General features: G+C 35.7%; 1 protein-coding gene across 1 annotated transcript in view; it reads left to right on the top strand.

Moving 5' to 3' along the window:
- Positions 1-3137: 3137 nt before the first annotated feature.
- Positions 3138-15752, top strand: part of LOC110451017 (ankyrin repeat domain-containing protein 13C-like) — a 20689-nt gene continuing 8074 nt past the window's right edge. The window contains exons 1-9 of the mRNA XM_021498846.1: positions 3138-3249; positions 6284-6325; positions 7621-7725; positions 8046-8177; positions 10008-10074; positions 11296-11440; positions 11898-12029; positions 13280-13347; positions 13701-13785. Coding sequence (XP_021354521.1) covers positions 3138-3249; positions 6284-6325; positions 7621-7725; positions 8046-8177; positions 10008-10074; positions 11296-11440; positions 11898-12029; positions 13280-13347; positions 13701-13785 — 888 coding nt within the window. The remainder of the gene's footprint in view (positions 3250-6283; positions 6326-7620; positions 7726-8045; positions 8178-10007; positions 10075-11295; positions 11441-11897; positions 12030-13279; positions 13348-13700; positions 13786-15752) is intronic.

Genomic DNA, 15752 nt, shown 5'->3' with positions numbered 1-15752 from the left:
ACGATGAATTTTCCCGCATGTTCGGTAATATCTTTGTGATAATAACACTTCATTTTTTTGCTTTGCCTTGTTTTTATTCTGACGCAACAATCCCATATATTTTGTATTTCGGCATCGTTTGTTTGCTTTAAGTTAATGAATAAAAATACTAGTGTCAATTGGAGGGTAAAACAATTCATAAATATTTAAAATGATGCCTCAACTACAAAGTGTAGCTGTACTGTACACGCATACAGGGATTTGTTGACATGATTCCAAAGAAGATAATTCAATAGGTATGTTATTAAAATATCAATAAAATGTTCTATTGATTTGAAAAATATTTATCACTTAATTAAAGAAAATGATCACATGCCTAAATATTAAAAAAAAAAAATGATAAAAAAAGGTGTATGTGTATGCGGATTCGAACCTACACTGTTCACATTTTCTGGTCACAAGCTAACTGCATTACACATTAGGCTACGTCATACATAGACAAAAATTGGAAATACAAACTGCTTTAACCCAAGAAACATCTGTCCCGGTTTAAAAACTTGATCAACCCAGTTTTTCATTATTATGAGCACTTTCCCAAAGGAGGACCACTTTTCCGTTACGCGATTTGTTTTTGCATTTTACATCACGGAATCAAAAAGTTTATTCAAAAGTTGGTCCTCGGATGGGAAAGTATTTAAAGTATTTTGTTAAGTCTGGGAAACCTCGTCTCTTTCATAGATATAGTGAATATGGCTATATTTGCAGTATTATATTAACAATACCGAATATCTCAACAGTTCAAAGATTCATATTCAATTGGTTTTATATCTATTCCATGCATTTTTGCTACTAAAGATTATTAACTCATCAATATTTGTTTCCGTTTTCAAAAATGCCGACTTAGGGAAATACGGGTAGTTTTCCGCCATAGCTCTTTCGGATTTTTTTGATTTTTTCCTGTTTTACAAGAAAACGTTACTTTAGATTAATAATATTCATTGTTTGATAATTTCGACAAAGACACATTACAAATACAACTTTTTATATCTCAAATATCTGACAATATCCTCCTGTCAACACAATATAGATTCATACCAAGCATCCTGCTGGGTAATTAAGCGTTGCATTCTGTTCATATGCCAATCACTAATCCCAATGAAACTGTTGACGTCATTTGTGACGTCATTTCTGCTTCCGTAAATCTTTGTTTTTAAATCACTGCAAACTTTACGCGCGAATTTATAGAATTTCTTTGAAACCTCTTACCCTGCAGATGTTACGCGTTACATGAGTTTGTGTGACGTTTTCGAGGATGTTTAGGTGAAAAATGTGTTTTAATGTTGTGTTATACTATCCATAAATACCATAATATGAATGAACTTGAAGAAACGTTTTCTGTGATATATATGCAAGACCACACACTTGTGTTTTTCTAACGAATCAGAAAGCACTCATTTATTGCGCGGACGAATATATTCACGAGTGTCACCAACATCGCGCGTAACGTCAGTGACTTCAGTAAAAACGACGTCATTTAGTCACGACGTCACGAACATGTTCTTCATATCACTACACCAATGGGAATGCTGTGAGAATTATGATCTGGTATCTTTCTATTTTGTTTGGTAAGGTTATATAGTGGCAATGCAAAGCAAATGGAAATACACGCATTGCGCCCACTAAAAGTATCGCTGTATTACATGTATTTGTTTTAAGAACTTGGTGTCATATTAACATCATAGAAACTGTTTTTTCATATGCATTCATTTTCTGCTAAATTTGAATATTATATAACACAACACGAAGAATTCTATTTCGAAATAGTCAACGAAAACGTCACAATAACTTGTGTAACGCGTAACGTGTAAGGGATAAGACGTTTCACAGAAATTCCATTAATTCCCGCCAAAAGTATGCAGAAATTTAAGAACAGGATTTACGGAACCAGAAATGAATGTAACGAGTACCCAGCAAGAAGCTGAGTACGAATCTATCGTGATGACAGGGGGATATTGTCAGATATTTGAGATACATAAAGGTACATTTGTAATATGTCTTTGTCGAAATTATCATTTAAAGAAAGCAGGGAAAATTAAAAATTCTGAAATTTGTGAAGTAATTGATTTTGACGTACATTTTGCATAAATTGAAACTTTAATTGGTTACGTTTAATGGTAAATTACTAAACATGAAATAAAATAATTTTGTCCTCATATATATGTGTCTTTACTGAATAGAATGAAACACTTTTCATCTTTGTTATGGGATCAATAATGAAAAAACCGCACCACGTACACTTTTCAGTTTCCGTAAAATGTCCCACTTAGGCGACGTGACGGAAGCAATTAACGTTGTATAGCAGTTAGGGTGTCGAATAGCAGTAGAAATCGTGAGGCCATTTTATTATTTTGATATCTCTCGTTGACTCACTTTATGTGATAGTGCATCTTGCGCAAGAATAGGTCCTCTACGTCAGCGGTCCTTGTCCGCGATGCTCTCAGCTTAATTGCTGCCTTCGGCTGTCTTTAGCCGAGCGGGCTATTGGTTTTTACATAATAGCTATATTTTCAATTATAGTATATCAGTTATATCTTCTTGTAATATGATGTATATGTACATGTAACTGTTCTGTTTTACTGTGTCTTGAAAAAGGAGCGGGTCGCTCCGAAAATTTGACAACCTAAACTTGTCCACACTGTTGGAATTACTTCTTTGCCCCATAAATGTATTTATATTACATTAATATACGTCTCTGTTTCAAGTTAAATTTAATGCATCAGTATTTTTTTTAAACACTACGTGGATAAAGTCAATGTACTTAGGCCCACACACAACATGTATATCTGGCGTTGATACTTTATCATTAACACGCGTACGGGAGGTAGGGTTAGGGTATAACTCTATATTGTCATACGCGTGCATGTATGTATACGTCTCTGTTACAAGGGGGTTACACACAATAATGCAAAATATATTAAAACATCTAAAAAGCGACGTCATATATATGACAAAAACGACGTCATTTTGGTAATGTGAAAATTGAAAATTAATGAGTTTTAATTTATTGTTGGGATTCTTTCATTATATGAGAACAATGATTTCTCCCTTTGCAAGTGATTACAGAATAAATGAGTGCTCCCCAAAGCTTATAAATCAACATGGCGGCCGACTGGGAAGGCTACCCACTACACAAATGCGTATTTAATGACGATAAATGCCGTTTGTCTCAGTTGATTCGTGTACATGATGTCGCACAAAAGGATATACATGGTAGGGCTTTATGTGTCCTGTCATTAAGCCAGAGGCATCGTACGTTCCGCCCTATAACTGAACTCGGTGGAGTCACTTCCCAATGTTTTGACGTTTGTCATTTTATGAATGAATCATACGTATGTAGGGTACGAGTGTATTTGATGACGCAACCATGATCGTTGTACTTATACAGTCGTAACACAACACGTACATTCAAATATTCTGTATATAAACCATCTGTCCTATATAATGTGGACATCAGTAATTTACTAATTATTATTCATCTTGGCAGTTCGCCTAAAGTTTGACATGTCAGCGCTATGCAGTCAGCTGTCTGGTCTGTCTGACTGTTATCGTACTTAAAATTATACAAAATAGCAAAATAAAAGTCACAGTGTGGTGATTTTGGGACATTTACGTCTACTTTTACTTGTTTCTTTTCATTTCATGTCTGTTGCCACCACTAGTAACTATATATATATATAGCTACTACTATACTAGCATATATATATGGTACCAGGTTGTTTCGCCCCAAATCCCGTTCGCCCTAAGGGTTGTTTCGTCCCAAAACCTGTTCGCCCCAGGTTGTTTCGCCCTAAAAAATATTTTTTTCTTTAAGTCATAAATATAATGTTAAAAGTTAAAAAATACTTATCTTTCTCTTGAATCAAGATATAATATACGTATAATTAGGTGCTGGAAGAACTGAAGCCGACAACGGACATACTAATATCCGGAATATACTGCACTTTACAACCAGTAATGTTGTTCTTTATAAAATGCACCTGTACAGGTTTTAACGTTATGGATATATAACGAAACTAAATTAATTTCTCTAAGTACATAGATACGTATAATATATAGATAAGATAAGGACATATAAAGAAACTAAATTAATTAATAAGCATATTAATTTTTATTGGTCGGTACTATCAAAACTTCGCAAAATGATCTCAAATTAGCAAAAAACAACACGGCCGTGCGCCGAAATCAAGTAAAGAAAACATCGTCACACGGCGACAATTATGTGTACACTAGTAGACTAAATGTGTTAACACAGGAAAATAACATTTTTGTATACCCCATTTTTGTTTCATTTCACTATTCTTATTTATCTCTAAAATTAAATTCAATATATGTTATAATGCGTGTCGGCGTGAAGAAAATAATGTAATCCGTTTTTTGCTTTACAATGTACTTAAAAACAACACAAACACATATTTTTTTTAATAAAACTGATTGTAATGATATGAAAGATTAAGAAGACTTGATCTGTGACTTAAAACAAATAAAAATGAAAAGAAAATACCAAACAATGTTTCGCCCTAAAAAAATTGTTTTAGGGCGAAACAACCTAGGGCGAACGGGATTTGGGGCGAAACAACCCGGAACCTATATATATAGTACTACTGTTTCTGTTTCCACGTTATACATATGTATAGGTCAGACTTGGGACATATAAGAGATATTAATTTACAGCTAATGTTGTAAGACAGGTAGACATCTATCCAACAGGAGCAATGTTAACTCTTGTTGCCAAGGAACATTATGTGAAATAAATCTGTGTAGAGTACACCACTTGTGTCAATGAGTTTATGGCAGATAGAACTTTCTACTTTTTAGTTCACACCTGCAGGTCGGGTGTCGGTTAAGAATACACCTGTTGTTATCCACTTCATAGACCATAAGAGGCGACTAATGTGGGAACCCCCTGCAGAATTCGCAATTTGCTTTTGTGCCCTCTACGTACTTGCGGACACAAAAGTGACCAAAATAAATCTGCTGTACCGTACCAGTTGGGATCTTATTATTTCCCTCTAATTCTAACTATCTTTTATTTCCTAGCGCCTTTCTTGGCAATACCTCACTTTTGGCTTTAATGTTGAGCGTTTACCAAGGTGAGGAAGGCAATGGGTTTTATCCCCAGGCTGAAACATACCAAAGTCCTTTAAAATGGAAGTTGTTATTCCCTGCCTAATGTTCATGAAAAGCATTTAGGGGAATGCAACAACTGGTTGACACTCGTTGTCAGTATAATGTCACCGGGCCTTCGGCATGGCATTTCAGTGAGGTAGCACTATAAAGTCGGCATAAAAGCACCAACATACACTGTCTCCAGCACACACTCACGCAAGAATGCATACGCAGCACACACGGAGGCACGTCCTTAAATGGCCTTATAGCTGTCAATAGGACGTTAAACAAAACAAAACCAACCTTTCTAATTTAATAACTGACCTTGTGGACATGTAGTAGTAGTACTTCGGTTATAGTTTATAGTTGTTACCTTCAACACCAATATATATATATGGTCTTTTTATTGGAGGAGTACTAGTGCGACCTATAGAAAACAGCAACTCGGACATTAAAGCTTCAGTCTTTTATATTTTATAGCAATGTTAATTGAACAGTGACATTTTTTACTGTACTGTTATATGGAAAAAAATGTCATGGACACAGAACTTGCTTCCTCGTCACTCTAATCCTCAGGATATTTTACTACGAAGTCTAATAAACATGAGGTTGTAAAATACATGTATCTATATATATATATCAATCTTTCAGTTAAACAGTCTTTGACTCAAAGAACAAACAAGGATCCCTGCCTATTTCATTTAAGTATATTTTCTTTGGTGCCACCAGATGAACTGTAACAGTTATGCCAATGGAAAAATGCAGTAGTCGGACCAACACTTTATTGACATCCCAATTGTTCAAAGAAAGCTTTACCTTCAGAAAGGTTCCGACATTTTTTTGTAGTTCGAAAATTTACTCACAGATGTTTAGTCACGATTTTAAAGTGAGTAGTTATAGGAATGTAATAAAATAATGTGCAGTTAATCTTTTCAAAGCTACCTTGCATTTGATTTTAATGCAAATGACAGTTATCATCTACCTGGTAATTGTTACGACCATATTTATGTATATATATATTGTATGTGGTAAACAAGTCAATGTTTTTTTTATATACATGTCAGAGGAAATTACATTTCTTTTACTTACAAATATTGAGCACTTCAATTACATCTAGAAAATTTTGATTTCGTTTCAGGTAACACACCCTTGCACCTTGCTGTTATTCTGGGGCATAAAGGTGAGAATACTGAGGTTTCTATCAAATGTGATTTGTTATTGGCCTTCATGTACTTTGTGCATATCAATGTGAAATGTATGAGGATGGTTAGAGGGTTGTTTTTACTTCCATCACCCAATTATTTTCCACACAGTCCTCAAATATTAGATATTTTAACAATTGCCTTAGATCACAGTGCCCTTATCTTATTACTGAAATTACCTCCCTTAATTCTCACCTCCTCCCCTTCTCTGCCTATATACAGTAAAACCTCGTTATACCGCCACCTTCTGTCCTCTGTGATTTTGGCAGTATATCAGGTTTTCAGTTTTAATGTTCACACACCAACTGAACTTATACATTAAAAACACAATAATTTACTTCAGAATACGTTTTTTTCAAAATTGTAATTTAATGTATCAAATTGTTGAGCATGAAAATCATACAGATTATTACCTGGTCAGTCGGCAGTCACATGTAATAATACAATGTACATACATACATAACATTCCTGTCATCGGTATACAATTTATATACCTGCATGTACTCGACTCAAATTGGTGGTATTTAACGAGGTCAAAATAGTGTGATTTTAACCATTTGTTTTGGGAATATCATGGCAGAATAAATGGCGGTATGCGGGTTTGGCGGTACAACGGGTGGCTTTACAACAGGGTTTTACTGTACATGCAGCATATATGTATATACAAAGTTTATGTAACATTACTAGAGTGGATGGTTGGTGTAGAGGATTTCACATAGATTGCCACGGTATGACCCCTTGGTCGGACGTGAAACAATATACAGTCATCTTCCAGACCGTGTTGGTTTTCTCTGGTTACTCCGCTGAAAATAGTTGTTTCGTAATTCTTGTGAAATGAATTAAGTTTACAACAGACAAATCTGCTACCAAATAAATGGTTTCTCTCCTTGATCATGGTTTCTCTCCTTGATCATGGTATCTGTGCATCATGTTTCAGAATGTCTACACTTACTCCTTGACCATGGTATCTGTGCATTATGTTTCATAATGTCTACACTTACTCCTTGATCATCGTATCTGTGCATTATGTTTCAGGGTGTCTGTACTTATACTCCTTGATCATGGTTTCTCTCCTTGATCATGGGATCTGTGCATTATCTTTCAGAATGTCTACACTTACTCCTTGATCATCGTATCTGTGCATTATGTTTCAGGGTGTCTGTACTTATACTCCTTGATCATGGTTTCTCTCCTTGATCATTGTTTCTGTGCATCATGTTTCAGAATGTCTGTACTTACTCCTTGATCATGGTATCTGTGCATTATGTTTCAGAATGTCTGCACTTACTGCTTGCTCATGGCGCTCCTGTTCGTATAAAAAATACCCAAGGATGGACACCATTGGCAGAGTCCATCAGCTTTGGAGACAGACAAACAAGTAATCATATGGAATTATTTCCTCAACCATCTTTACTGTCTGGTTGAACAGTTCTACAAGTTTTATCATCTTACATCACTACATGATTATCAACATGTGTAGTGCAGTGCCGTCAAATTTGTCTGGACAATTAAAGAAATATGTACGATGAATTTAACACACATGTATGACTTTAATTGCATCAAAACATGATTGCACAATATAATTGCACAGTTGTTTAAAAAAATCCTGATCGAGGATGTTACAAGTCATCACTAGATAATATAAACACACATGATAATGTAAACTAGTTTGAACTTCACATGCTAATTTATTTCCAGTTCTTTGTCTACTGAGAAAACTAAAACAACAGTCTCGAGAGTCCCTTGAAAATCGGAGACCGTCTCTTGTGCAGGCTCTACGAGATATAGGAGATTTCTACTTAGAACTGAAGTGGGATTTTCAAAGTTGGGGTAAGTCGGTACAAACGTTAGATATGTCAGTATACATGCTCAACATCAGTAAAAGTATCGCCAATTGATATGGTATACTCGCCATGTTGTGGACAAAAACACCCATTAAAGAAACAGAATCACTCAAACATCGCTCACATGCTACAGTAATGTATATACAACTGATAAAATATGAATATTGATTATATACTGTATAAAATGATATCACTTCATAGATTTACAAACTTACACACTTACCAAGGACGTCCAGTGCAAGAACTTGTGACTGGATGCAGATCTTGACAGTTCCGTGTGGTCCTGTCAAGAGGTGAAGTCACAGAGGTCCACAGTGACCAGAATGTGGAGGTGAAGTCACAGAGGTCCACAGTGGCCAGAATGTGGAGGTGGAGTCTGTCCTGAACATATATATACATCCTTTCCCTGCGTAGCGTGCAATGATTTGAATGATGTACTCAAACGCCTGGCTACCTATACTTCCCTACTTTATTAAATGTCTCCTGGCATATCTCATAGTTTTATGTACCGGGAGTGTACAGACTTATCCAGGGTTATAATAAGAGGCTATTTAGAGACAGGACACCAAACAACTTGGACAAAGCACAGGAAGAGATGACAATGCTCTAATGAGTAAACAACAGTTACCTCCCCTTGACAAACTATTTGTTACTAGTCTATGATGAAGGATAGATTTCTGTTGAGCATGTATCATGATTATTTACTCTCTGGATGGAATGAAATTTAAATTCCAATAATGAAAACTGTACAACCACATTTGCACATTTTATGGAGTCTTGCCCCTTTATTAGATATTAAAGTGTGACAGGCGTGATATGTACCACTTTGCAGTAACCTTGTTATTATTATATGCCCGTCAAAAGAATTGACGGGACATATTATGGTATTAGGAGTATCTATCGACCTGCCCATCTTTCTGGCCACACATTGGTTTCCACAAGATAACTTGCTGTCATTATCGTTCAATTTTGATGAAACGTGGTATGCAAGTTTGAATTTGCACAAAATCAGCGGTCTGTGATGCCCAGCAGACAGATTCCACATGTGATACAAGAGTCTGGCCGTAGTAGTAGAGTTGTAAATCAGGTACAGATGACCATGACAACGTCGTACTGGGTTGAACTGGTTCAGCCTAGTACGACGTTGTCATGGTCATCTTTACCTAATTGATAACTCTACTACTATGGCCAGACTCTTGTATTCCTTGTGGAATACGTCTGCATTTTCAAGGTCACCAAGGTCATATCTGTTAAATTCTTGTAACAGGTTGTTTTGAATGAGCAAGAGTACATTATAGGTATGGATATTTTACATGTAGCTTTATTAATATTACTCCTTTTATGTGCAGTGTTGGATCAGCATTCTCAATACACTGCTGAATATTACAGGGATGAGACATGTATATAGAGTGTAAGCAATGTGCTGAACCGTTATCCATAGTTTAGGGGCCAAAAGCCATTTTTTTTTTTTTTTAATTCAAGTTTGTTTGGAATATTTTTTACAATGCTGTGCAACTATCAAAGATTATATATCTGGAATAGAACTCTGTCGTAACATAAAATATTAATCTTCTCCAAGATCTTGGGAATATCTGCACATATGGGGATTCACTGTGTAATGGTTTCTCCCTGGGATGAAAATCATTTTTCTCAGGGTCAGAAACCCGGGCATTGTCTGGATCAACCCTTTGTTCCTTTCTCAAATCTACTGTGCTGAGTGTATCAGGTTGTATGTGTCACAGAGGGGTATGACAATAAACACTTCTACTCTGTCCTAATTTTTTAAAATTCTGACATGTCTTCATTATATTTCCAGTCCCTTTGGTGTCAAGAATTCTGCCTTCAGATGTCTGTAAAATCCACAAGAAGGGTTGTTGTATACGGTAAAGTTAACAGACTTTTTTTAGTGCATATTGATGTCACAGTTGAGAAATAAGTTTAATGTTTGAAGAAACTATTACAGATCATTTTCTCATAGAAAAGTGCACTACTTTAATCCTTTCATCCATGATGTTTCTCATAGCAACAATAAACAGCTAATAATCCATCCATCCATAATGTTTCTCATAGCAACAATAAACAGCTATTAATCCATCCATCCATGATGTATCTCATAGCAACAATAAACAGCTAATAATCCATCCATCCATATTGTTTCTCATAGCAACAATAAACGGCTAATAATCCATCCATCCATGATGTTTCTCATAGCAACAATAAACAGCTAATAACCCATCCATCCATGCTGTTTCTCATAGCAACAATAAACAGCTAATAATCCATCCATCCATGATGTTTCTCATAGCAACAATAAACAGCTAATAACCCATCCATCCATGCTGTTTCTCATAGCAACAATAAACAGCTAATAATCCATCCATCCATCCATGTTGCTATTTTGTTCATATAAATGCAATTGACCTGAGACATGAACCAATTTTATTAGTTTATGACATGTATTGATCTAATTAAGATGTAATGTTCTCATGGTAGAACAATTTTTCTCGAGTTTATGCCCCGCCATAAAATTGGGGGCATATAGTGTTGCCCTTGTCTGTCGCGTCGCGTCCCATCCCATCCATGAGCGGGGGCATTTATGTCTTACAAACATTTTCTAGTCTTACATATCTTTTAGTGTTGAATGACTTTTTCATTTATGGTGTACCCATTGGATGTAGTTAAAAAGAATAGACATCTGTGGAGAGAAAAATAAGATTTAATGACTACCTTAAACTAGATTTCAAAACCTGTTACCTCAAGAGCCCAGGCCTTTGAAGGGTGAAAGCTGCTATTTTTGAGCTGGGTGTTTTATAATACGTTTTACTACATGTAATTATATATATATATATCATAATTAACTAGAAGACAACTGACATCTTTTATGATGATGTCACAGCTAACTGATTAGGATTTATATCTTTTGGAGAGAGTTAATAAAACATTGATATAACTAGCTTATCTGTACAAAGATGCATAATAATTTATTTATTATAACCTTATTTTAATATGACAATTCCCCAAAAAAATGTTTGCATAAGGAACATTGATAATACAGGAATGTTTTGTATGTAAACATGTAATAATAGAAACCCTTTTCTGTACAGACTTGATACAACTCTAGTAGACTTCAACGACATGCATTGGGAGCGAGGGGACATTACTTTCGTGTTTAACGGAGAGGAGGACCCCCAGCAGAGCCTGACTGTGCTAGATAACAAACTGTTTGTGTTCCAGAGGATCCGATATGAGGTATACAGTACTAAAGGTTATTGTCTCACCGCCCTAAGTGGAAGCGAGACTTATATGGTGTTGCTTTTCCCGCGATGGCGGCGTCAACATTAAGTTATTGCGTTTAAGTTAATTTCTCTGAAAGTATAAGTGCTACACCAACCAAACTTGGACCATAGATGCATCTTAGGTTGTACATCTCGACCCATGCATCAAATGCTGGACGCATCCTACTTTTCATGGTCCATTGACTTTGTCAGCATCTCCATCAACATTAAGTTTTTGCGTTTAAGTCAGTTTCGAATTCTCTGATATGTGCATTGATGGTCAAAGCGGGGCATATATTTTAAGGACAAGGGAAGTAACTTCTACTGAATGTTAGATTAAGGCTATCTTTGTTTTGGGACAAAGTGTGTGTGGTGGGGGGGGTACATCCTGCTGAGCAGATAGATTAATAGTTATGTTTGTTTTGGGACAGGAGAGCGAGAAGGAAATGGATGATGAAGTTGACATCCTGATGAGCAGCGATATAATGGCTGCTCAGATGTCAACAAAGAACATCACATTCACAAGAGCACAGAGTGGCTGGCTGTTCAGGGAGGACAAAACAGTAGGTTGTTCTTCTTATATCAGCAATAACTGAACAAATCAAACAATAATTGTAGTTTATAGGTCAAAATTGTGTCCTGGTGTGTTTTCTCTGTCTGGAGTCAGTGCCATTGATCTATTGGTTTCCTTGGCATTGGTGTATTGAGTTAAGTGTCTCATTAGCAGCAGATATAATGTATAAGGTTGTGCCACTATGTGTATAATGTAATGCATGCTGAAGGTGGTATGTTGTTGTATTTGCCTTTAACACTAGTATGTGAAAGCATGGATCTGATGCTGACTTAACCCTTTCACCACTGTAGACCATAATGGACTCATTCATATCAATGCATGGTAGAGTCTACTGAAGTTACATAGGGGTGAAAGGGTTAAAGACTGCTACATGTTACTCACTGAATTACCGTGTCCAATGCACCCAGTCACATGAAACTGATAACGGCATCTTAACAGATTTTAATAAACTTTATACAAAGGTCAGGTATTACAATAGCTTTAATGAGTTCCTATTTTAGGGGGTCAAGGTCACTGTTACTATTCAAATACCTTTGTCCAACACTGACACTACTTTGCATGTGAGTGTATAAACACATACAGATATTGAACCAAGATCAGGGAAACACACAAATTATACTCAAGCATTTTTAAAGGGGTCAAACCATCAAAAATAATATTTCAGTTATTGAATGTCTATGCTGCCAATTATGTTTCCCTGCTATCCCCAGTTTTACCTCTCAATTTTTACGGGAAAGCCCTATAAAATATAGCACGGATTATGTCATGTTTTCATCAAGTTCATGCATTACCTAGTTTAAAAAAAGAAGAAGACATGTTTGTTCAATACAATACCTTAAACAAGTTGTGTTTCAGGGAGCCAAGGTCAAATTCAAGGTCGCTATTTATAAAAAAAATCATTGTCATCCCTCTAGCAAATTCGATCCTGCATGAATTTTGATCAAAATCATGTATTGGTCAATTGTGGGTTTAGATTTGTGTTTCTTTAAAATATATTGTTGTTCAGCTTCATGTTGTGGTCAAGTATGAGAATACATCTAACCGTTTTCTTGTACTGTAAAATAGGAAATCTTGAACCACATGCGAGGGGATTTGTATCGATTTTAAACCTTGTTTAATACTAAATCTGATGGATATTGATAGATAACATATAACATTATATAGCTGAAATCTAAACCTCAAGTTGGGAAATACATGTTAAAATTTGTTGTATTTCTTCAAAATGTTTTTTTTTTACAGGAAATGGTTGGTGAATATGAAGCGGATTATTACTTTATAAATGGACTTACATTAGATTCTAGAAAAAGGTAAAGCCAGGGGTGTAAAAATAAAAAGTACAATATATATGTGAACAAACATAGGAATAGGCATTAAAAACTGAAGTATTTATTTTCAACATTACATGTATTTTTAGTTGCATTATATATATGTCTATATATAATCCTGCCTTAAAGAAGGCAAACAGAAAAATATTGTCAAGAGTTTTTGACACAAACGGCGGCAAATTTAATTCTGAATTCTCCGTTGGTACTCCTAAAAAAAATCCAACATATGTCTGGACCGTTAACATGTTAAAGTTGTATAGGAATAGTTCAGTTCCCAACATCTTTCAACGATTAGTTTTTATCTGACAGGTTTCAATAAGTGTCTTGTTTTACAGGAGGGAACACCTGTCTCCAGAGGATGTTCAAAAAAACAAAGCCATAATGGAAAACCTGACCAAGGGAACATGGGACAACTGTGATGTAAGCTATTTATCATATAATTATATCATATCGTGTCACCAAGGGTACACGGGACAACTGTGATGTAAGCTCTTTATCAATATAATTATATCATATCATGTCACCAAGGGTACACGGGACAACTGTGATGTAAGCTCTTTATCATATATAATTATATCATATCATGTCACCAAGGGAACATGGGACAACTGTGATGTAAGCTCTTTATCAATATAATTATATCATATCATGTCACCAAGGGTACACGGAACAACTGTGATGTAAGCTCTTTATCAATATAATTATATCATGATACCAGACAGGGTTACTTCATACCAGACAGGATGGAAAAGTTGAGGGCCTTTCATTGATTTTTGCCATTTTAACAATATCTGGCCATTATGTAAAGTTTTAATTGGCCAACTGATATACATGACGTCACTGCTCTAAGTGCAATAATATGTGTGTATCTTCATAATAATTAAAACAATAATTCTAGGTTCTTATATATACCGCTTTATATCACAATCTAGTTCTTGGTAATGATAGGATGCACAGCTGTTTATTTTCTGGTCAAAATCAGCAATCATGACTAAAAGATTATTTTTCCCTGACATTTACTGTGCATCTTCATAATAATGATGTGATTCAGAGCTATTTATTTTCCGGTCAGATTCAGCAACATTATTATTGTCTTAAAGTGCACTGACTCATTTGTAAATGATTCATTATGCGCTCTTATCTTGAATAGAAATAAAGCAAATGATGGAGTACTTTTTGGTAAAATCCAATTCATAGGATAGATAGACTCTGAAATAATAAAAAACACAGAGTCAGTAACAGTGACACTAAGTGTTCAACTGACGGAATAGGGATTACTAGGCAAGCATGGTGACCTGTTTTGGGATCAACATTTTGTCATTTAAATTAACTGTCTACGAGCATGTATGTCACAATGCAGCTGAAGTGAGACATTATGAACCAATTTCTCCGACCTGTTGACCAATGTTGCCAGGTAATGATGATTTCAGAAGTTTTGACACAATGACACAACAAACAGGGAGATGTCCGTCGTCTTGTTTCCTTAATAATGATATACCGTACAATGATATACACCATTTGACATAGCTAGAATGGGTCACTCTAAAGTGCTTAACAGTATACATAGATATACAATTTATACCATCAATAAATCAGCATATACATTAATCAATACAATTTTGAGGAATTCGCAGGAGCTGCCTTATCAGGTGCTAACAAGCTACTAGTCCTATGCCACCTGGCTAATATCTCCCTATGTGTGTATGCCTGCATGTGTGCTGGAGATAATAATAATAATAATATACAGCATTTATATAGCGCCCTACATAATTTGTAAAATTACTCTAAGGCACTTTACAACATATGGATAATAGTAATGCTTATAATTGTGAAAACAAACAACAAAGGCTTGCAATCAGTTTCATACATTTAACAAGCAATGTGCACATAATTGAACAAATAAAAGGGTGGTATTAACATGACGTCTTTGCAAAGATTCTAAAATGCAGACGTGAAAAGGTGAGTTTTTATGTCCCTCTTGAACTTGGCCAGGGTATTCGACTTCCTAATAGCAGATGGTAAGCTATTCCACCACGTAGCCGAAACCCTCCCAAAGCATCTGTTTCCGTAGGTCACAGTACAAGATTTTGGAACACACAACAAAGATTCTGACTCCGACCGCAGTGATCTTGACGGCTGATACAGGGTAACAAGTTCCTGTAGGTACTGAGGAGCTGTTCCATTCAGTGCCTTGTATGTGTATACCAGAATTTTGTAGTGCAACCTGTATCGTACAGGTAACCATTGCAACGCATAAAGCGCAGGTGTGATGTACTCTCTCTTTCGAGTACGAGTAACTAGCCGTGCTGCAGTGTTCTGAACCCTCTGCAGACGACTAGTTAGTTTGTCAGATATACCACAGAGCAGGGCGTTACCATAATCCAACC

The sequence above is a fragment of the Mizuhopecten yessoensis genome, unplaced genomic scaffold (assembly GCF_002113885.1).
Source record: "Mizuhopecten yessoensis strain PY_sf001 unplaced genomic scaffold, ASM211388v2 scaffold5729, whole genome shotgun sequence".
Classification (NCBI taxonomy): Eukaryota; Metazoa; Mollusca; class Bivalvia; order Pectinida; family Pectinidae; genus Mizuhopecten; species Mizuhopecten yessoensis.
This window is presented reverse-complemented; position numbering and strand designations above follow the sequence as displayed.